Source organism: Oncorhynchus clarkii, chromosome 17 (assembly GCF_045791955.1).
Source record: "Oncorhynchus clarkii lewisi isolate Uvic-CL-2024 chromosome 17, UVic_Ocla_1.0, whole genome shotgun sequence".
Classification (NCBI taxonomy): Eukaryota; Metazoa; Chordata; class Actinopteri; order Salmoniformes; family Salmonidae; genus Oncorhynchus; species Oncorhynchus clarkii.
The window spans coordinates 25,047,350-25,071,519 of NC_092163.1; the positions used below are offsets into that span (position 1 = coordinate 25,047,350).

Here is a 24,170-nt window from a genome sequence, read left to right on the forward strand (position 1 = left end):
CTTTTGCAGACTCCATCAGGTTTTCTTCCAGAATGGTCCTGTATTTGGCTCCATCCATCTTCCCATCAATTTTAACCATCTTCCCTGTCCCTGCTGAAGAAAAGCAGGCCCAAACCATGATGCTGCCACCACCATGTTTGACAGTGGGGATGGTGTGTTCAGCTGTGTTGCTTTTACGCCAAACATAACGTTTTGCATTGTTGCCAAAAAGTTCAATTTTGGTTTCATCTGACCAGAGCACCTTCTTCCACATGTTTGGTGTGTCTCCCAGGTGGCTTGTGGCAAACTTTAACCGACACTTTTTATGGATATCTTTAAGAAATGGCTTTCTTCTTGCCACTCTTCCATAAAGGCCAGATTTGTGCAATATACGACTGATTGTTGTCCTATGGACAGAGTCTCCCACCTCAGCTGTAGATCTCTGCAGTTCATCCAGAGTGATCATGGGCCTCTTGGCTGCATCTCTGATCAGTCTTCTCCTTGTATGAGCTGAAAGTTTAGAGGGACGGCCAGGTCTTGGTAGATTTGCAGTGGTCTGATACTCCTTCCATTTCAATATTATCGCTTGCACAGTGCTCCTTGGGAAGTTTAAAGCTTGGGAAATCTTTTTGTATCCAAATCCGGCTTTAAACTTCTTCACAACAGTATCTCGGACCTGCCTGGTGTGTTCCTTGTTCTTCATGATGCTCTCTGCGCTTTTAACGGACCTCTGAGACTATCACAGTACAGGTGCATTTATACGGAGACTTGATTACACACAGGTGGATTGTATTTTTCATCATTAGTCATTTAGGTCAACATTGGATCATTCAGAGATCCTTATTGAACTTCTGGAGAGAGTTTGCTGCACTGAAAGTAAAGGGGCTGAATAATTTTGCACACCCAATTTTTCAGTTTTTGATTTGTTAAAAAAGTTTGAAATATCCAATAAATGTCGTTCCACTTCATGATTGTGTCCCACTTGTTGTTGATTCTTCACAAAAAAATACAGTTTTATATCTTTATGTTTGAAGCCTGAAATGTGGCAAAAGGTCGCAAAGTTCAAGGGGGCCGAATACTTTCGCAAGGCACTGTAAGTTTTCAACCCCTTTGTTATGGCAAGCCTAAATAAGTCCAGGAGTAAAAATGTGTTTAACAAGTCACATAATAATTTGCATGGACTCCTCCTCTCCGTACCCCACACAGAGATAATTGTAAGGTTCCTCAGTCGAACAGTGAATTTCAAACACAGATTCAAGCACAAAGACCAGGGAGGTTTTCTGACGCCTCTCAAAGCACCTATTGGTAGATGGGTAAAAATACAATAGATAGAGGCATCCTTCCTAAATCAGTAACCAGAGCGGAAGGAAACCGCTCAGGGATTTCACCATGAGGCCAATGGTGACTTTAAAACAGAGTTTAATGGCTGTGATAGGAGAAAACTGAGGATGGATCAACAACACTGTAGTTACTCCACAATACTAATGTAATTGACAGAGTGAAAAGAACAAACATATATCATATTTGCAACAAGGCACTAAAGTAATACTGCAAAAAAGGTGGCAAAGCAATTAACTTTTTGTCCTGAATACAAAGTGTTATGTTTGGGGCAAATCCAATACAAAATAGTACTGAGTGCCACACTCTCCATATTTTCAAGCATAGTGGTAGCTGCATCATGTCATGCGTATGCTTGTAATCGTTAAGGAGGGATGTTTTCAGGCTAAAAAAAACGAACGGAAAAGAGCTAAGCACAGGCAAAATCCTAGAGGAAAACTGGGTTGCTGCTTTCCACCAGACACTGGGAGATGCACCTTTCAGCAGGACAATAACCTAAAACACAAGGCCAAATCTACACTGGAGTTGCTTACCAAGAAGACAATGAATGTTCCAGAGTGGCCGAGTTACAGTTTTGACTTAAATCTGCTTTAAAATCTATGGAAAGACCTGAAAATGGTCTTTGTGTTTAGTTAGTCCGCCAGATCAGAGGCAGTCGAGATGACAAGGCGTTATATTGATAGGTGCGTGAACTGGACCATAATTCTGTCCTGCCTGAACATGTAACGAGTACCCTTTAGGTGTCCAAGAAAATGTATGGGAGTAAAAAGTACATATTTTCTTTAGAAAGACAAGTACTTTACATTTAGGTGTGCCATATCAGGGTGATTACTTATGCAGTCCAGACATGTTTGTTTTTGTATCTTGAATTTATTATACACACTCGTTTACTTTGAAAATGTGGGGTAGGTTGTGTATGTTAAGGGGGGAGGCTCTTGGGCCCGACAACCTACTTTTGTATCCTTGCTCAGTCTCTCGGAGGTCGATCTTAGTGATGGGTTTGAAGTCCACGTCCCACAGTCTCACGCAGCCGTCCCTCCCGCCTGTAGCGAACCCTTCCTCACAGGCGTGCATGCTGAAAATCCCTGCCTGTGGAGAAGTTACAGGAACAACAAGATCTAAAATGTCACCAAGACAGAAATCTAACAAAGTGCAAATGAAATCGACTGATGGGCAAAGATACATCAAAATGTATCTTGTTACAAAATACACTGAACAAAAATATAAACGCGACATGCAGCAATTTCAAAGACTTTACTGAGTTGCAGTTCATATAGGGAAATCAGTCAATTGAAATTAAATTCATTATGCCCTCTGTGTGCATTGAAATTTCCATCAATAAAAAGCAATTGTGTTCGTTGTACGTAGCTTATGCCTGTCCATACCATAACCCCACCATGGGGCACTGTTCACAACGTTGACATCAGCAAACGGCAAATTCTCTAAAATGAGGTTGGAAGCGGCTTATGGTAGAGAAATTAACATTCAATTCTCTGGCAAAAGCTCTGGTGGACATTCCTGCAGTCAGCATGCCAATTGTGGCATTGTGTTGTGTGACAACACTGCACATTTTAGAGTGGCATTTTACTGTCATCAGCACAAGGTGCACCTGTGTAATGATCATGCTGTTTAATCAGCTTATTAATATGCCACACCTGTCAAGTGGATGGATTATTTTGGTAAAGGCGCACTGCTCACTAACAGGGATGTAACCAAATTTGTGCACAACATTTGAGAGAAATAAGCTTTTTGTGCATATGAAACATTTCTGGGATCTTTTATTTCAGCTCATGAAACATGGGACCAACACTTCACTTGTTGCGTTTATATTTTTGTTCAGTGTACAAAATGCCATAAAGACTAATGTATAAAATACTAGTGTCAAAACATTTATTTCATTCAAATGCATGTAATTTGTATTTTAAAATACAGAAAATACATTTGCAAGTAGCCTCCTTAAATTAGTTATGAAACAACCTGGTTAACATGCAATGTTCACAACTTGGTTAACACACTATCTTTGTGCCCCGCTATTACTCCAAATTTGTGTAATGATATTGTGGCAATAACATAGTGTTCACTTTGAAAGTCGGGTTCACTTCCCCCTTTTGGACCAAATTCACTGCATTATCCTCATGCTGGAAGTGCATCCTTGTGCTTCAACTTGCTTTCAAGATACTCACCAACCAACACCTCTCACATGATGGTGCCATAAGAGCCTCGGATACCAATCGAGAACATTTGGGGCGATATGGGGCCACAAAATTATAGAAAAAAATATTTTGAGTATGTTGAAAATACAAAATCATTCTCTGACTGATTTTGTTAAACATTACATAGTGATTTCTTTCAGGCCTTTCAAAAACAAAATATTTACAGTACCAGTCAAAAGTTTGGACACAGCTACTCATTCAAGGGTTTTCTTTATTTTTACTATTTTCTGAAATACACATATGGAATAATGTAGTAACCAAGAAAGTGTTAAACAAATCAGAATATATTATATATTTGAGATTCTTCAAAGTAGCCACCCTTTGCCTTGATGACAGCTTTGCACACTCTTGGCATTCTCCAGGTTCCACCTGGAGAATGGAACCTGGAGGTAGTCACCAGGTAGTCACCTGGAATGCATTTCAACTAACAGGTGTGCCTTGTTAAAAGTTCATTTGTGGAATTTCTTTCCTTCTTAATGTATTTGAGCCAATCAGTTGTGTTGTGACAAGGTAGGGTTGGTATACAGAAAATAGCCCTATTTGGTAAAAGACCAAGTCCATATTATGGCAAGAACAGCTCAAATAAGCAAAGAGAAATGACAGTCCATCATTACTTTGAGACATGAAGGTCAGTCAATACGGAAAATGTGCATTCGCCAAAATCATCAAGCACTATAATGAAACTGGCTATCATGAGAACTGTCACAGGAAAGGAAGACCCAGAGTTACCTTTGCTGCAGAGCATAAGTTCATTAGTTACCAGCCTCAGAAATTGCAGCCCAAATAAATGCTTCACAGAGCTCAAGTAACAGACACATTTCAACACCAACTGTTCATAGGAGACTGTGTGAATCAGGCCTTCATGGTCAATTTGCTGCAAAGAAACCACCACTAAAGGATACCAATAATAAGAAGAGACTTGCTTGGGCCAAGAAACACGAGCAATGGACATTAGACCAGTGGAAATCTGTTCTTTGGTCTGATGAATACAAATTTTAGATTTTTGGTTCCAACCGCAATGTCCTTGTGAGACGCAGAGTAGGTGAACGTATGGTCTCCACATGTGTGATTCCCACCGTGAAGCATGGAGGAGGAAGTGTTATCGTGTGATGGTGCTTTGCTGGTGACACTGTCTTTGATGTATTTAGAATTCAAGGCACACTTAACCAGCATGGCTACCACAGCATTCTGCAGCGATAAGCCATCCCATCTGGTTTTCGCTTATTGGGACTTTTATTTGTTTTTCAACAGGACCTCCAGGCAGTGTAAGGGCTATTTGACCAAGAAGGAGAGTGATGGAGTGCTGCATCAGATGACCTGGCCTCCACAATCACCCGACCTCAACCCAATTGAGATGGTTTGGGATGAGTTGGACCGCAGAGTGAAGGAAAAGCAGCCAACAAGTGCTCAGCAAGTGGGAACTCCTTCAAGACTGTTGGAAAAGCATTCCAGATGAAGCTGGTTGAGAGAATGCCAAGAGTGTGCAAAGATGTCATCAAGGAAAATGGTGGGTACTTTGAAGAATCTTTTTGATTTGTTGAACACTTTTTTGGTTACTACATGATTCCATATGTGTTATTTAATAATTTTGATGTTTTGATCTACAATGGAGAATATAGTACAAATAAAGAAAAACCCTTGAATGAGTAGATGTGTCCAAACTTTTGACTGGTACTGTACATGAACACTCAAATATTTGAAATACATGTTTGAAATACTTGTATCAGAAATACTGGCTATCTCTGGGTATTGAAATGATTCCTCTCCACACAAGTGTAGTTTGCCAAACTAACTCAACTACACTTTCCTTCGACCTCCTCTTCTCCACACCAACCCCACTAAGCTGATAGACATCATTTGTATGGCCCTAGACCGTTTTTACACTACGATAGATTAGAGAGGTATCGAAAAATTTCCTGTGGCTAGACAATTTCCTGTATTCTCAAGACTCGTTCACCACCTCCGGAGGTTGCGGGGATCACTCGCCCGCGAGTCACCCTCCTCCAAGCAGTCAGAATTATCTCTTCAAGCTAAATGCTTCTACAGTAAAAATCTTAATAGCAGAGCAATGTTTTTGAAACAGCTGAAATGTATTAACATATTTTAGTATGTGAATACTCTGTGCATAGTTGTGTGGAACCCATGGAATTGTGGCTCTTCTACCAAAACAACCCGTATGTTTTCAAATAGAGCCCATCTGCTCAATTTTGGCAGAAGGAGGTGTTTTAGAAACCTTAGAATCTGCTCTTTCAGAATCAAAACGTCTGACCTGCATGAGCGTCTGTAGGATAATTCGAAAAAGTCGCTTTTTGGTAAGCTCCGTTCCCTTATTTATTAATTACACATGCTGCACTGCTCATCAGTCTCTTCAGTCACAAGACAATTGATAATATTGTCACCCATCAGACTATTGCCAATTTAATCTTGCCTTTAGGCTACATCTATTAGATGTGTGAAATGAGTTTCAATATAGGTCAGGTGTAGTTTGGATGGGCCATTCTCAGATAGGCAGCTAACTGTCGGGTGAAGGTAGGGCAGGGGGGAAGAAATGACATGTTCTCCTAAAACTGCTTATAACTAAAACTTGTGATATTGAAATTCTAGCAACGTCAGTTTGTTAAATAGACATATTTAGCAAAAGCTAAGGACGGAGGGTTTCAATTTTAAATTCACATGCTCAATGGCAAGTGGCTACTGGAATATTGACAGTGAATTTGAGCTGCAATACCTCTGCTTCAACTCCTTTCTGTCTGAATAGGCCCCTAGTCACAGCACCAATGTGACCAACTGGATGACTACCATGGGTTGTCTGTGCGCCTCACAAATGTATATGCATTGGCATTAAAGCTAAACAAAATATCATTTGCTTGAGTTTACTGGTTGCAAGGCATGTGCATGTGGATGGAAAAACAATATTATACAATGTGATAATTCACTTGACCATAAATCCTAATTTTGTTAGTGAGGCTGCATTCCACTTACTCCATGGGCTGCTTGGACTGTGCGAGCCAGGTTCAGCCCCTTCCAGACATAGATGTCCCCATTCAGCGCTCCAGAGTATGTCACTTCTTCCTTTGCCGTGGCCAGGCACAGAATGGTCTGCAGGTCCCCGGTCTTCCCAAAGATCCCCCGCTTGGGTGTCAAGGCATTCCCACACAAGGTCCAGAACTGAGCAAAGAGAAAGCTCACTTTTTAGATGGCTCTGACAATAATTTTTATGTTAAACATCAGCACTGGTAATGCTTTATTTTACCCAGTATTTTAGCCCGCTGTTAACCAGGTAGTTTATTATTAGGTAATTACTTCATTGCATTGTAATTACACTTGACACAAACTTCACCATCTTCCATTTGGTACCAGATAGTTATCAATTGTGTTGAATTATTTGAGGTACGTACCAGAAAGTATCTATTGTTACCCCATAGTTTCATAGTTAAAATATTGTAAACACCAGGTAAGTATAAACTTAAAATGGGCTGTTAAATGAAGCATTACCATAGTTACACTGATTATGTGGCTAGGCTCGGGCCTCACCTTTATATGCTTCACCCCACAGCTTACTAGCCTGTGAAGTTGGAACGGATCCCAGGCAATATCAAAGATCTGAAACAGCAGCAAACGCGGTTATTATGACCTGTGACATTTAGGAACACACCAGTGACACGGCAGAGCTACGTTTTCTGTCTGCTTCATAGCACTGACATACATTAAAGTGACATTAACTCCTTAGTATCGACAGTGTAGATAATTGAAATAAAAATATATACCATACCCTGTCTGAGTGTCCAGTTGCTGTAGCCAGGACTCTGCCTTTTCTCCAGTCCCAGACACACACTGTGTTTTTGGCATCCAGCCCAACAGAGGCTAATCGCTACACAAGGGGACAATAGAAAACCAATTAGTGGCTAATCAAACCTGCTTAAGTTGATCCACTTTCTATGTTTAGGGTCACACCCATTCTGAAAAATGGCAGTCCCAAGGACACATTTTATACAGCACTGTAAAACCATTATGCAACATTCTTCAAACATTTGCACAAGCTACTTTGCCATCTTACATTGTCATTATAGTTCCTGCACCCATGAGTGTGTAGACAGGTCTTATTACATAGTTACATATAGGTATAGGGATTACACATGTTATTACAGGTGTACTACAGCTGTGACAAATAGGTGTAATGTTTTACTGATCAGCAGTTACTGTGTAATGCTAAGTAATCCCATTTCGGTTATAAAGTAACTACTGTACATGGCATTAATAAAAACGTAACGGTAATGTTGTCAAAACCCTTGAATTTTCTCCTGGGTACAGATCTAGGATCAGCTTCCCCTCCCCGAATCCTAAACTAAACTCAAAATTATAAACTGACCCAAGATCAGCGTCGATAGGAAACTTCACCCTACACCAAGAAGCACAACTCCAAGTACTCAATCTAAGCTAAAAATCCAAGGATACCAGCTCAAAGGTGTTCCTCACCTGTCCGTCTATATCAAACGCCAGACACGCCACCCCATGTGTGTGCACGTCTCGCAGGATGGACACAGTCTGCAAAGCGTATGTGTCCCAAACACAGATGTAAGGATCCTTCCCAACTTGTCCTGTGGCCACTTGAACTTTGTCAGGATGCATAGCAAGACTGTGTGGGTTGACCGGAGACAAATAACCATTATGAGCAGTAACTTACTAAAAAAATCGAATCAAATCAGATGTTAATTGTCACATGCGCCGAATACAACCTTACCGTTAAATGCTTACTTACAAGCCCTTAACCAACAATGCAGTTTAAGAAATAGAGTTAAGAAAAAAAATGTCCTAAATAAACTAAAGTAAAAAATATCAAATAAAAAGAAACACAATAAAATGACAATAACAAGGCTATATACTGAATCAACGTGCGAGGGTTCAAGTTAGTCCAGGTCATTTGTACATTTAGGTAAGGGTAAAGTGACTATGCATAGATAATAAACAGGGGGTAGCAGCGGGGAGGGGGGTTCGGGGGTGTCTATGTAAATAGTCCAGGTGGGGGTAGAAGCTGTTAAGGAACCTTTTGGTCCTAGACTTGGTGCTCCGGTACAACTTATATGAAACATACTGATAATAATAAACATTGGTTAACATGTATTTTCTATGCCTTTAAAGATGGAATCTGCAGTAAGGAAAACAGCACTGCTGTCCGCCCCACTGCCGTTGTTCTAGTTTTTATTGTGTTGACGAAGCGGTGGTGTGAAGTGTTCTATCACGTGTGCAATGGCGTCCGAGGGGGACAAAAAAACAGGTTTTGTGGTTTTCAGTAACTTCTTTGTTGTTGTAATATCGCTAATGGGCGTGGCGGTTTCACCATTAAGGATTCCAGTTTTAATTTCCAAGTCAACATCACATAAAATGTATCCACCATTTTATTTCCAATTGTAATCCAGATAATATCCATGTAATACCTTGACAATATGATTATTGGCTCATTCTGTGTGAAAATGTAAAAACAATGACCAGGATGTTTTGAATTTAATCCATAGAAAGGTCCTTTGGGGAAGGATATTATTTATATTTGCCATTGTGTACAAAAGGGTCACTGAGATATAATTTAAAAAGTTGAGGTATTTGTACAATGTTGGACTTGAAGGCCTCATTTATTCAGTATTACTTTTAGTTTGTAGCAAGTTTTGGTGTCATTTGAAGCTCTACCGTGCTTTGACATAAGTAGTGTTAAGATTTGGATAAAAATACATTTTCAGCTTAGGATAAGACACATTTGCATCTAAATCTGCACTGGTGCTGTTGCATTTACTTATTTTTGGCAGTTGTGCAAAGTTTTTGGCCCTTCTAACTCCTGTTAACCACAGGCCTGTGTCCAGCTGTAGAATAGGGAGAGGGTGAGTCACATAAAGTCAAGCATTGTGCCCACGAGCACGAGTAAACTGGCCATGTGGTGGCTGACACACACGCACGTAATCCTCAAACCCTTTGTTAGGATTTACTCCGGCATAATTGGAAATGCAGAAGATGTTGTAAGTGACCACAAAGCAAAAGGAAAATCAGTGCTTTAATTCTCAATGTTGACATCATCAGCAATCTCCACATCCCCAGTGTCAGCAGTTTTTTTTCTCCTCTTGTCTGCTTGCATCAGGCATTGTCACGCACTAGATAGAGCTGAACTAGTGGATTGCAGTGACTCTCATCGGCCCTTGTGCGGACTGGCACATGCTCCCTCCAATTATTCTCCTCAAAGCAAGCCCCAAGGTTGCATGTCATCCTCACGGACAGTGAGTGACCGTGTTCCCTGCAAAGGGCAATACATGAAGATAAACGTGATTTTCAATGCTTTTGCCCATCATCTCGTGAATTTCCCATGAATCCTTAATCCCTAGAAGCTGTCCCAGTCAAAACTTGCATTGTAACTTCTTTAACATGTCAAGTGGTCTTGTCAACCATACTTCAGTATTGTTCCATGCCTACTACTGGTTTCCCAGTTTAGATGGTCTTTACAATGCTCCTTATGGAAGTCCATCTAACAGCAGACTGGTGGCGTTTTGCTGATGGAAAAAAAATCCCAGAATGTAGCTTGAACTCCACAAGCCAATATAACTCACCTCTGAGGGAAAAGTGAATACAGTATGTTTTCCTAATTTCATAGTTATATTTTCAAGGAAACCTATCCTGCACTACGGTGACGATACACTGAAGTCAGAACCCAGGCTTTTAAAAAATATATATAATTGGTTTGCAGTTCATCACATAAGATCACATAAAATCCTGCAGCCCTTCCTGCTCATGGTTGGTGATTCCCCCTCCGGTGATTCCCTCCCTACATTAGCATATAGTCCATTGGTATGGGGGAATTCTGCTAATTCTGGTGCATATGTCAAGGCATATGCTTATCCGTTTCTTATCCACGTCAATTGAAATGCTTAGCAATTTTCATGTAGGCTACATGTAACATAATTTGAGGCAGCTGTCCAAAGTTTACAAGCATATAAGGCTACCTCTTTATGTGAAGTGTTATAGAACAAATAGCTATTATAATGGTCTTCATTATAATTCTACAGGTATAGGCTATATGAATTGTAAAGTTTTAAAAAATGACTGCATGCAGTAACTAGCAATGGGCCTTGTTAGCGCATTTAATCACACATTCCATTGAGCATGAATAGATGAATGTTGAAATAAATCAAATTAACTAGGAAGTCTGCAAATACTACACAGACAAGCCACTGTATGTTAGTAACGTGTACATGACACAAGGTCTGGAAATGCAACCATTCAACAGCTATGAATTAAAAAAGCGAAAACAGGCAATCCTCAGGACAAGTTGTTTTCTGATTGGATGACTAATACCTCACTGGCCCAATCATGAGGCTCAATTTCCCTCACATGGTGATGTCAATTGATTAACTCGAAATGACAATTTTCTATTTCAGCATTCCCAGACACCAATGCTAGCAAGTAGCAAGAATAAATACTAACATAATGGGTAAGGCTCACAAACTAGCATAGGAAGTTCAATGGCAATGGTCTTGAGTCTGCTGTGCCAACTATGTAGGCTGGGAGAATCCCCTCTCCTTGCCTCCGTCTTAAAACCCATTGGACAAAAAGGTCAGAGGGGCGGGACCTCTGGCTTTCTCATCCAATGGGTTTTGAGAAGGAGAGGAGGAGAGATGAGTGAGGATGCGAGGAGTATGCAATTGAGATCTTCCCATAAACCGTTAAAGTAATGTCCCTCTGAAGTCAGTGGAGAAATTGGTGCATTTCCCATCTTTACAATGAGTGGGGAACCACTGGTTTATGGACATACTTTTAAGTTCTAATAGTCTGTCAATAAACTCCTCTGTTCAAAAGTAATCTTAACACCCATCAATGCAAGTGCAAATCCAGAGGTTCAAATGTTGCTTTTCAGTAGTCTAAAGGTCTGTGGATTAGGGCCTTACATGTTTGATGAAGAGTCTGATGAAGAGGTCACTAGGCATTTGCAGACACTTTGCTTGGTTTTGGGGTGCTTGGCACTTTCTCATTCAAACGAAATGATAACTAACATCTGGTTCGTATTCATTAGGCACCAAACAGCAGAAAACAAATTGAAACAAGGAAGGTCTACATGAATAAGAAATGCTTGTTTTACTTTATTTTTCAATGATTTACACTAAAACGAACAGCAATCAACTGCAACTTTGTTGATACACAACAGCTTGCTGGGGTTACAGTTAGTGCTAGACGGGTAAGGTTTATGGTTAGGGCTAGATCTGATGATATGGCCTGTCTGGCATTATAACTTACAGTAATTGAATGAGAGCTAACATGATTGTGAGGCTACTGTAGCAGAGGTGATTTGTAATTCTGTTTTTTGATGAGGTAGGCCTACAGCCCTGCCCACGAGCAGATGGGAATACCCTGTTGGTCTAATGGTTAAGACGCTGATTTCTTGAGTGAGATGGCTTCAGAATGAATCCGACCAGCTACATATGTGCCTAACTTAGGACGGAGGAGAGTAAATATAGTAGAGATTATTTGGAATCTCCCTCTCACGATAAGGTAGCTCTGTCTGCAAATTAAAACCAGTGTCGCCCTTGGTCCAAGTGGGAATTTCCTGTTCTCCTAAAGACGTTGGTTTACCGAGTGAGACAATTTTTATTTATTTATTGGTAAAAGTCAGTTAAGAACAAATTCTTATTTTCAATGACGGTCTAGGAACAGTGTGTTAATGGCCTGTTCAGGGGCAGAACGACAGATCAGGTCGCTGACCTGGTCAGCTCAGGGATTTGAACTTGCAACCTTTCGGTTACTAGTCCAACGGTCTAACCACTAGGCTACCCTGCCACCCCACAACAGTGGTACATTCGTACATTCATATGCTCGACCAAATACACTACTAGTGCTGTTGTTAAAATGACACAAAGTAGCTTCAAAATCAACTTCTGGAGGGTCAACGGATGACAAACGCAATGCAGAAGGTAAAACAATCAGACGCTTGTGATGTAGCATGGAGAACGCAACGCGCTGCAAGGTTACTTGCCGGATGCCGTTTGTAATGCCTGGACTTCTTGTGGAACGCAAACCGCAGTCAGTGTGACCCTATCATGACCCTGGCGTAACTTGACCGAGAAGTAATATTCCCTGTGAGTGGTTCAGTAATAGCATGGTTTCCAAACCCTCTCCTTGGGCACTGGACTATCAGATGTTTCACATATTTATTGTAGCCCTGAACTGGCACATCTGATTAAATTAGTCAACTAATCATCTAATCAAGGCCTTGACAAATTGAACCAGGTGTGCCAGTTTAGGGCGACAACAAATACCAATATGCGAAACGTCTGGTGGTCCCAGAGGAGAGTGTTGGGAAGTACTGCTGTATAGGGAGAGTAACTTTGAGGTAACTTACCTGATAATGTCATCATTGTGTCCCAAAAAGAACTTCTGAGTGTGTTCTCTGGTGTTGTAAACCACGCCAACTCCAGCGACAAAATATACAATCTCCTTCCCGGCAGTGTAATACAAATTGTTGCGACACTGATGCCCTCTGTATCCATGAATCCATTCCAACCTCAGTTGGCAACGTGGAGCAGTCTTGTCTGCCATGCTTTGTCAGACTATTAGACAATTGTATTTGGCTCAACTGCAATTCAACCTCACTCTCAGATTAACTCTATTCCAAAAATGCAGCAACATGAACACAGAGTAAAATCCTAGAGGCTGGTCAAGAGAGTATGGCCACTAGTGTGTCACACTAATGAGATATCCCTTCTCCCTTGTCTGTTCCCAATCCCCTTTTCTCTACATTCCAGTATCATGGATTATACTTGTTACATTCAGATGGCCTCATGAATCAACACGACCAATGAAATTATGCTGCCTCTTCTAATTGCCTTCTATTTATCATTTTATATTCTACATAAAACCGTGGTGAAATCGGCGAACTATATGACATACATACATATGAAAGAGCCATTATACTGTATAGCTTTTTAGCAATTCAAGGCATAAAATATAACCCCGACTAACCCCGACTACTCTAATCCTATGTCATCTCATTCAGCTATTACAGCTCAATAGTCCTCAATTTTGGCACACAAAACGCAAGAGTGGAAATGCATGTCAAAGTGCTATACTATCCTAAACGGTTGGGTGCGATATCAGGCGAAAATATACATATCTATCATAAAGCCGTGGCAAACCTCTTGACGATTTCGATTGACATCGACCGTGAAGTATTTGCCTTGTAGTTATTCCAGTTGAAATCAACGGATTACAACGCCGATATACACACCGTCGATTCCCATGCAAAGCAGAATAATTGTATCAGCTCCAATACGCTCGGCGAGTTTCCGTCATTTATTCGCATCCCAAATGATGGTCAACACTAGGTGAGCTGGAATTGATGGGAATTAGAAACCGGTCCATATAGAAAGAACGCACAAATGAAGATGAGGAAGGGTACAACACACGGAATCGTTTTTTCGGAGGATGATATCCTTGGACTAAACGACTCTGACGTATGCAGGATCCTCTTCACGAGCGTTCCCGACGCAATTTTTTTGAGAATAGGGGCTCTCGTTGTCTTTACGCCTGCGGTGGTGCTTGGTTACCACGACGCTTCGTAGGCAATCTCCCATTTTAGCAATGGATTTTGGAGCTTGAAGTTCTCTAGTGTCGTCAAAACCATTACTATTATGGAACTGGCCTCTCCAAACAACGACTACGACCAGCCACCAACAAAGCTCGAGCTCTGTCCTTGGTACCTGAAAGATAGAGTAATGTTTCGGGTGTGCTCGAGCGCTGTCCTTGGTAGATGATAGGGTCACAGAGTTTCTAAACACAGAGGCGCAACATTGCAATACTTCCGGGAGAGCTTGCCAAACAGAACAAACAGACCAGAGCGCGGTTTGGGCTTTGAGAAGTCAATGATTAGTTGTTAATTTTCTTGAAATCTAAAGGCTCAACCTAGATTCGAGACAATATTTTAAGTACTTGAACATGTTATTACTCCAACCTTGTGAATCCAGGCAGTATCACATCCAGCCGTGATTGGGAGTCCTATAGGGCGGCACACAAATGGAACAGCGTCACCCGGGTTTGGCCGGGGTTGGCCGTCATTAAAAATAACAATTTGTTCTTGACTTGCCTAGTTAAATAAAGGTTAAATAAATAAAATATAATAAAAAGTGACAAATTGACACGTTTTAATTTTCATCAAAAACAACTTTATATTGAAGGAGTGCCTTTGATTTGACGGCCTGCACAAGCCCAGTTCGGCATGAGACGACCTTAGACCGGATGAAGTGTTTCTACGCATGAGCTTAGCTAGCCAACGTCACCATGACATCACAGATAGAACAATGGGTTAGTTAAAAAAAATATTTGATGACATTGCCTACGAGTGTGTTTGGAGATTTCAATTGGAGAACCAGTTTTAGCCTACAATGTACTGTCTTGATAGGGTGATCTGTCAGATGTAGGCTGCTAGGCTACACCAGTCACTAGTTACCACAGCCACAAAGTCTAAACCCCACCTATTCCTACCATTTCTCTTCTTAAAAAGTATTTGAAGATGGTCATACCATGGATCATTTAGCTATTTGATTTTAAATTTTAGATATAAAAAAATATATATACTTGATAAAATATTGAATTTGGCCTTTACTACTATAGCCCATAGTAAGCATTGAATAACACATTCATAAATGGCAAGACAGGCAGTCAAAATCATAAAGAATAAGGTTTTGAAGTGTCTTATATCTAGGAGACAATTTCTATTTATTTATTTTTGGTACAAAACTGCCTCCATAATTTTTTTAACCGATACCGGTAACCATCAGACTAGTCCCGTGACACCTGTGAGGTTGTATAGGAAACTGATAACAGCATCATGTTCGTGAGAACATCTCATCTTTCCATAGAGTAGTAGGCCTAGTCATATTAGTTGGTAGGCCAAACTGTTCAGACGTTACAGACGTTGTTGTGAGAAAATCAATTTTTGGGATGTCTCATGGTCTGACAAACCCCGCTGTAGCTCGTCCACCTTCAACCTCAGATGTTGAAGGTGGATGTAGTGGATTGAGAAAAAAATATACACTATACAGTGCATTCGGAAAGTATTCAGACCCTTTTTTACTTTTCCCACATTTTGTTACATTACAGACTTATTTTAAAATGGATTAAATACAGTTTTCCCTCGTCAATCTACACACAATCACCCAAATGACAAAGTCAAAACAGGTTTTTAGACGTTTCAGAAAAAACTGAAATTCCTTGTTTACATAAGTGCAGTCGTGGCCAAAAGTTTTGAGAAGCCTTCTTCACAACAATTGAACCGCTCTCCTTGAATTTCTTGATGATACGACAAATGATTGATTTAGGTGCAATCGTACTGTCAGCAATATCCTTGTCTGATGATGCCCTTTTTGTGCAAAGCAATGATGATGGCACGTGTTTTCTTGCAGGCAATCATGATTGACAGAGGAAGAACAATGATTCCATGCACCACCCTCCTTTTGAAGCTTCCAGTCTGTTATTCGAACTCAATCAGCATGACAGAGTGATCTCCAGCTTTGTCCTCGTCAACACTCACACCTGTGTTAACGAGAGAATCACTGACATGTCAGCTGGTCCTTTTGTGGCAGGACTGAAATGCAATGGAAATGTTTTTGGGGGATTCAGTTCATTTGCATGGCAAAGAGGCACTTTCCAATTAATTGCAATTCATCTTATCACTCTTCATAACATTCTGGAGTATATTCAAATTGACATCACACAAACTGAGACATTAGACTTTTTGAAAATGTATATTTGTGTCATTCTCAAAACTTTTGTCCACGACTGTATTCAGAAACTTTGCTATGAGACACAAAATTAAGCTCAGGTGCATTCTGTTTCAATTGATCATGCTTGAGTTGTTTCCACATCTTCGAGTTCACCTGTGGTAAATTCAATTGATTGGACATCATTTGGAAAGGCACACACCTGTCTATATAAGGTCCCACAGTTGACCGTGCATGTCAGGGCAAAAACCAAGCCATGAGGTTGAAGGAATTGTCTGTAGATGTAACGGTTTTCTGTATGTGAAGGAGAGTCGGACCAAAATGCAGCGTGTCGATTGCGATCCATGTTTTAATAAACAAACGTAAAACACGAATCAATACAAACACTACAAAATAAAGAACGTAATGAACGTAACGAAAACCTAAACAGCCTATCTGGTGAAAACACATATACAGGAACAATCACCCACAAACACACAGTGAAACCCAGGCTACCTAAATATGGTTCCCAATCAGAGACAATGACGAACACCTGCCTCTGATTGAGAACCATATCAGGCCGAACATAGAACTAGACAAACTAGACATGTAACATAGAATGCCCACTCAGATCACACCCTGACCAACCACAACATAGAAATATACAAAGTAAACTATGGTCAGGGTGTGACAGTAGAGCTCCGAGACAGGATTGTTTTCGAGGCACAGATCTGGGGAAGAGTACCAAAACATTTATGCAGCATTGAAGGTCCCCAAGAACACAGTGGCCTCCATCATTCTTAAATGGAAGAAGTTTGGAACCACCAAGAATTTTCCTAGAACTGGCCACCAGGCCAAACTGAGCAATCGGGGTGAGAATGGTCTTGGTCAGGGAGGTGACCAAGAACCCGATGGTCACTCAAACAGAGCTCTAGAGTTCGTCTGTTGAGATGGGAGAACCTTCCAGAAGGACAACCATCTCTGCAGTACTCCACCAATCAAGCCTTTATGGTAGACAGGAGTAAAGATGAACCGAGCCAAGTACAGAAAGATCATTGATGAAAACCTGCTCCAGAGCTCTCAGGACCTCAGATTGGGGGCGAAGGTTCACCTTCCAACCGGACGACTCTAAGCGCACAGCCAAGACACAGGAGTGGCTTCGGGACAAGTCTCTGAATGTCCTTGAGTGGCCCAGCCAGGGCCTGGACATGAACCTGATCAAATATCTCTGGAGAGACCTGAAAATAGCTGTGCACCGAACGTTCCCCATGAAACATGAAGAGTGTAAGGGGATCTGCAGAGAAGAATGGGAGAAATTTCTCAAATACAGGTGTGCCAAGCTTGTAGCGTCATACCAAGGAAGTCTCAAGGCTGTAATCGCTGCCAAACGTGCTTCAACAAAGTACTGAGTAAAGGGTCTGAGTACTTAAATGTAATATTTACGTTTTTTTCTAAATTTGTTAAAACCGTTTTTTCAATTGTTATTGAGGGGTATTGTGTGTAGATTGATGAATATTTATTTTTATTTTATCCATTTTAGAATAAGGCTCTAACGTAACAAAATTTGGAAAAAGTCAAGAAGTCTGAATACTTTCCGAATGCACTGCATATCCAAAAGTATGTGGATACCCCGTCATGCAATCTCCATTGACAAACATTGTCAGTAGAATGGCCCTGAAGAACTCAGTGACTTTCAATGTGGCGTCGTCATAGGATGCCACCTTTCCAACAAGTTAGTTATGTCAAATTTCTACCCTGCTAGAGCTGCTCCGGTCAACTGTAAGTGCTGTTATTGTGAAGTGGAAACGTCTAGGAGCAACAATAACGGGACCGCCGAGTGCTGAAGTGCGTAGCCCGTGAAACAACAACACTCACTGCCGAGTTCCAAACTGCCTCTGGAAACAACATCAGCAAAATAACTGTTTGTCGGGAGCCTCATTAAATGGGTTTCCGTGGTCGAGCAGCTGCACACAAGCCTAAGATCACCATGCGCAAGGCCAAGCATCAGCTGGAGTGGAGTAAAGCTTGCCTCCATTGGACTCTGGAGCAGTGGAAATGCGTTCTCTAGAGCGATGAATCACGCTTCACCATCTGGCAGTCCGACAGACGTATCTGGGTTTAGCGGATGCCAGGAGAACGTTACCTGCCCAAATGCATAGTGCCAACTGTTAAGTTTGGTAGAGGAGAAATATTGGTCTGGGGCTGTTTTCATGGTTTGGGCTAGGCCCCTTGGTTTCAGTGAAGGGAAATCTTAACACTTAAGCATACAATGACATCCAACTTTGCGGCAACAATTTTGGGAAGGCCCTTTCCTGTTTCAGCATGACAATGCCCCTGTGCACAAAGTGAGGTCCATATAGAGGCAATCACCATTGTTACGATATATGTTTTATCGTTTTTCATACATCTAGCTAGCCTAGTAGACAGGATTTCCACTAGATAGCACAGACACAAAGACAAAATTGGCTATGCTTTCGTAGAAATGTATGAAAATAAAAAAATGCCTTAAGGTTAGCAGCAGTGGTGTAAACTCCCTTAGTAAAAATACTTTAAAGAACTACTTGAGTAGTTTTTTTGGGAATCTATACTTTACTTAACTATTCATATTTTTGACAACTTTTACTTCACTACATTCCTATAGAAAATAATGTACTTTTTACTCATAATGTACTTGTTGCATTTTGAATGCTTAGCAGGACAGGAAAATGGTTCAATTAACACACTTAAAATGAAAGCTTCACCCATTTTGAACGTTACATTGTTTTTGTGCATCTCTGAGTGATGTTCTATCGACTCACTGGGTCATTTCATGTTTTCATTTGTAGCTGAGTTATTGGAGTTCAAGCAGGCAGAAATATGTCCGGTATGACAGAGCACTGTGATAAAGTTGCTCTCACTACACTGGAAAACGACTTTTAGATCGCGAAAACGTTTATTCTACATGTCAGATTTCAATACTGACCCATGTCATAACTCGGGAGGATGTCTTCTCTTGCGATATTCCTACCTCAATAAATTAGTAATTTAAAATGTTTCCAATTTGCCTGGCTCTTCAGTCCAGGGTGCATGGCATGGTGCCGTTGCCAGAGATATTAGAAAAAGGAGATAGAGCACCACTCGTCATATTTTCAAACATGGTGGTGGCTGCATCATGTTATGGGTATGCTTGTTATCGGAAAGGACTGGAATTTCTGTAGGATACAAATAAACGTAATAGAGCTAAGCACAGGCAAGTTGCTTACTAGAGTGGTCTAGTTACAGTTTTGACTTAAATCGGCTTGAAAATATATGGCAAGACTTGAAAATGACTGTCTAGTAATGATCAACAACCAACTTGACGGAGCTTGACAATTTTTTAAAGAATAATTGGCAAATATTGTACAATCCAGGTGTGCAAAGTTCTTAGAGACTTATCCAGAAAGACTCACAGCTGTAACCACTGCCAAAGGTGATTCTAACATGTTTTGAATCAGAGAGCTGAATACTTATGCAACAACTATATTTTAGTTATTTAATTTGTATTAATCTTTTTTTTAAAAGTTGAATACTTATCTAATCAAGATATATTAGTGTTTTATTTTCCATAATAATAAAAAAGAAATGTTAGAATTTTTCTTCCACTTTGACATTACAGTATTTTGTGTAGACGTTGACACAAAATGACCATTTTTTTAATCCCACTTTGTAACACAACAAACTGTGGAAAAGTCAAAGGGTGCGAATACTTTCTGAAGGCACTGTATGACAGAAGATAAGCAGCATTTAGCTAATTCTAGACAAGTTGACAAACAAATAGCCTACCAAAATGTCAGAGATTATAATAAGAAACATAGGCCTTTGTAAAGTAGGCAGGAAAATAAATATCCTGCACCCCGTCAATAGCGCATTTTCTGTATTTGCAGTTTAGGGTGCAGTGAGGGCCTCAGATTTTCACTTTATCACATATACAGTAGTAAGGCAGTTGCAGATGGGTTATTAGCAATTGCGGGCTGTTAACAAAAATCTGACCGCACATGCAAGTGTTTAAGGTGCTCTGTGCTGAAGTTATAGACTAGGGCATTTAAACTTTACAGTTACAAGACAAGGGGCTGCATCGATTGCACAGAGCAGACTTAAAGTACTCATTAGATTACAGCAAGGTTCAACATTTTCAAGCAGACAAGCTCCACTTTTTCAAAACCATAGATAACACACAGACCCATAATGTTTAATAGCATTTTAATGACATCGCACATATTTGAGAGAGAGAGAGAAAAAAAAGACTACAGGTACAGTTTCATACATCAGAAAGCCAGGTCAATGTTCTATATATGCCCAAAGACCCAGGCATTGCAAAGAATTTCATTCCTATTACATAATTTCTGATTGTGCAGTAAGATTTTTTTTCTCAATACAATAGATACAGTGACAAAGAAATGCACGCTATGTATCAATTAGCAGGATAACGTAGCAAAATTATAATGTGCAGTGCTAGAGCAACAAGCAAGCAACCTTTTTTTGCAGTAAATGCTGAATTTCCACATTTCCATTTAACATCAATGCTTAAAGTGTTTATTATACATACTGATTTTATAATCTGTAGCCAACTATAACTATTTGGAAACATATATTATGATGCAACTCAAGAGGGACAAAAGGAAACAAAGGAAAAACATGTAAAAATAATTACTGGTCCATCATATATATAAAACACTATTCCATGAGGAAATCATTTCAATTACAGGTGTATTATTAGGCTTTTCTTGACCTAAAAAGGCATGCGCTTACTGATAATACTGGCTAACTATGCCCTTTTGGAGCCTGATATTTTCTCGAGGTTGTTTGTTTTCAATTTAAACTCAAGTAGGAATCATAGTAAATGATGTTGAAAAGTTGCATTACATTTTTTATTCAATATGTGTATGTGCAGTCACAAAACGGAATTATTTTGAAGCAATGTTGTCTCACGTTCCAACAGCAAAAAGAGAATGTAGGCCTGCCTCTTGTAGACACCCTCACAAAATTGAGGAAACGTTTAAATACTCAGACCGATTTTAACAAAACACAATGACAAGGAAAAAGCACAAAAACACACAAAACACATTTTTACAAGTAAAGAATTAACTTAAAAAAAAAAAAATGGTCCTCATGATATTACCAAATCAATTTCATGATAAAACCTGCCCCGTACACCTTGACACTCTAACAAAGTACAAATGTTTATTTTACTTGTATTTGTATTTCAAGTCTCATCAATCGTTTTACCCAAATCAAGGGTCGTTAGGCACAGCATGTTGTGTAGTTGAGCTGGAGTATCATTGTGGCTTGGCAGACAACAAAAAATGTAAAGTAAAGGAAAATAAAATACTGCACTAATAAAAAAAACTGAAAGTCTTCATTGCTGAGAAACTTTATAGTTTTTTCTTGCCGAACAGGCTGAATCGCTTCTCCTTGTCCTTCTCCTTGTCTTTCTCCCGCTTGCCCGGGCTGGATTCGCTGGTGAGGGTGACGGTGGCGGGCAGGGTCTGGGCTCGGCTTGACGCCGGAGTGCTCTGGTTGCTGGGCGTAATCGATACCTTGTCAGGTGTCCCCGCATTCAGAATGGCCTGGATCCATGTGCTCATCTCCTCCTGTAAGGGGTCATTGAAAGGTCAGTTTCCTAAACACTTTTTAGCTAAATCTCTGTCTCAAAAAAGAGAATGGCAATTGTAATGATCTATATCATTAGCTTGGGAATTTTTGGGAAACTCACCCTAGAAGAACAAGCACATGCAAGGTTGTGGAGGTCAGTTTAACAACTAGCCCAGGAATGAGGTTTTGTAGTCAAGACCAGGGCATTTACAGTATACCCACTGTTTTGTTTTGGCCTACTGAAACAATCTTTAACAGATGACACAAAATGTTAAACAAAGGAAACAGACTTACTTCTTCTTTGGCTTGGAAGAGATACTCATTTCCATCCGTAACTCTGAAATAAAAAAATAAATAATGTTGGTAACTTTCTAAACATATCAATTTGAGATTCAAAAGAGATTCGGATAACAACATTTGCAAAAAAATATATATTTCTGAAATTGCAGTCAACAAAATTAACTAGAACATTAAGAAATCAGATTTAGACTGAAGCAGATAGCGTAATGAAGTGCAACTAAGAAAATCCACTTTTGGGGTGATTCCGTTAGAAGGAACTTGAACACAACTCTCATTTTTATCATTTTTAACCTGAGTTTGAAGACATGCTTCTTTTTTTTGTAATCCATGGCCACATCACACACAGCCCCCATTAGACTGATCGGAATCGCATTGTGGTAGGGGATGCCTTGACCAGCAGCCTTGTTGTCTTTGTAGAAGCCCATTTCCTGATTGTTGATGACGCAGTACACGTTATGCCAGGATCTGAAAAAGAGAGCCCAATGAGTCATAGTAAGCCTGGGATGCACTGTATAACAAGTGAACTCCCTTAAAATAATATATTTTATGTAAAAAATAAACTGTATTAAATTACTTCTCCCAAACAATGCTATTTGGATTTTCTCTTTTGATCCAGTTCACCATACCTGCTTGAGGCCTTCTTGTTGTGACCCTCCCACTCATGCTTGCGATGCAGGAAGCCCTCCAGCTGAGCTGCAGGCAAATCCTGGTTCTGGGTCGGCAATGTGGAGGACAGGCTGCCCTTGCCCCGCCGGCTGGCTGTGGGTGAGGGAATGGGGCTGGGGTCCTTTGAGTTCTGCTCCGCCACTCCATTCATGATCTCAACTCTGTCCACACCATTCTGAGAGAGAGAGAGAAAGAGAGGCCCCAATTATGCCTGAAAACTAGAGTATGCAACGCTAATAGCTAATTTTGGTTTCTGAATTGTATTTGGACAAAGAATCTTGACTGAGTAGGCCTTTTGTTGCCTCGGGCTGTGATTGAGCCCAAGACCTGTTGGAGTGTTGGAACAAGCTGAGCCAGGCGCTTATGTCTACACCAAACGAGCCTGTGCGCATGGACTACTTGTCGGCTGTGAACGGAGAAACGTAATAAGTCATGTAAGTCATTAGAGCAGACTCGAATGATGCTGACATCTAAACTATAATTTCCCCCTCCAGATATGAGCCCAATATAACATATTGGTATTTAAATATATTCATATTTCATTCTTCAGCTTTAATGCAATTATGTTTTCTGGGAAACGCCTCAGATGCAAACAATGCACCTTAGGTGAGATTGAACAATGTAAAGCTCTGAGAAGTTAGGCCCTAGTCAGTCTTTTGACCCTAAAAGCTGGCATATTTTTGGTGGTAAACTTTGGAGCAGTAACTTACCTGTGGGGAATCCTGGTCTGAGGGCAGTCCATTCTGCAGTCCGTTCTCTACTCCACTGTGGAGAATATACAGTAGAAAGGGATAATCAGGGAGCGAGTCAGTGAAGGTGAGTAAGTGTCCATGAGTTAACTAACAACAACCTGTGGTGATTTTCATAGCTAACTTGATTTACTTGAAAGAGTCACAATTGTTTGCTGGGTGCATATGTTGGTTCTTTGCCCTAGCACTACACAGCTGAATCAAATAATCTAAGCTTAATGATGAGTTGATTATTTCAAAATCAACTGTGTAGCGCTAGGGAACAAAACAAAACGTGCACCCCTTGGGTTCCCCAGGACAGAGTTTGGGAAACACTGAAATATGTAAAAGGAAGCACTTTGATATTCTACAATTGGAATGAGTCTGTGTCTTTGAGATAAGTAACATACTACATTAGGTACGATGGCTTTGGGAAACACATCCTTGTCTGTTTCTTTACCAACACCACTACTAGGGCTGTGGCGGTCACAACATTTTGTCAGCCGGTGATAGTCAAGCAAATAACTGTCGGTCTCACGGTAATTTACCGTTAATTAACATAAACACATTTAGCATCTCCTGGCTTTCACACATAGCCTACAAGCCACTGA

The 24,170-nt window shown here is 40.4% G+C and overlaps 2 protein-coding genes across 5 annotated transcripts in view; both read right to left on the minus strand.

Moving 5' to 3' along the window:
• Window positions 1–13,674, minus strand: part of LOC139370602 (echinoderm microtubule-associated protein-like 6) — a 56,353-nt gene extending 42,679 nt beyond the window's left edge. For both annotated transcript variants that reach the window (XM_071110188.1, XM_071110187.1), the window contains exons 1-6: window positions 12,901–13,674; window positions 8,007–8,166; window positions 7,303–7,401; window positions 7,065–7,133; window positions 6,513–6,698; window positions 2,271–2,406 (exon numbers count right to left, since the gene is read on the minus strand). In XM_071110188.1, coding sequence (XP_070966289.1) covers window positions 2,271–2,406; window positions 6,513–6,698; window positions 7,065–7,133; window positions 7,303–7,401; window positions 8,007–8,166; window positions 12,901–13,097 — 847 coding nt within the window. In that variant the 5' untranslated portion in view covers window positions 13,098–13,674. The remainder of the gene's footprint in view (window positions 1–2,270; window positions 2,407–6,512; window positions 6,699–7,064; window positions 7,134–7,302; window positions 7,402–8,006; window positions 8,167–12,900) is intronic.
• Window positions 13,675–20,456: 6,782 nt separating this feature from the next.
• LOC139370603 (spectrin beta chain, non-erythrocytic 1-like) overlaps window positions 20,457–24,170 on the minus strand; it is an 86,240-nt gene continuing 82,526 nt past the window's right edge. For all 3 annotated transcript variants that reach the window (XM_071110189.1, XM_071110191.1, XM_071110190.1), the window contains 5 exons: window positions 23,542–23,596; window positions 22,792–23,006; window positions 22,457–22,630; window positions 22,160–22,202; window positions 20,457–21,864 (listed from right to left, as the gene is read on the minus strand). In XM_071110189.1, the coding sequence (XP_070966290.1) occupies window positions 21,646–21,864; window positions 22,160–22,202; window positions 22,457–22,630; window positions 22,792–23,006; window positions 23,542–23,596 (706 nt within the window). In that variant the 3' untranslated portion in view covers window positions 20,457–21,645. The remainder of the gene's footprint in view (window positions 21,865–22,159; window positions 22,203–22,456; window positions 22,631–22,791; window positions 23,007–23,541; window positions 23,597–24,170) is intronic.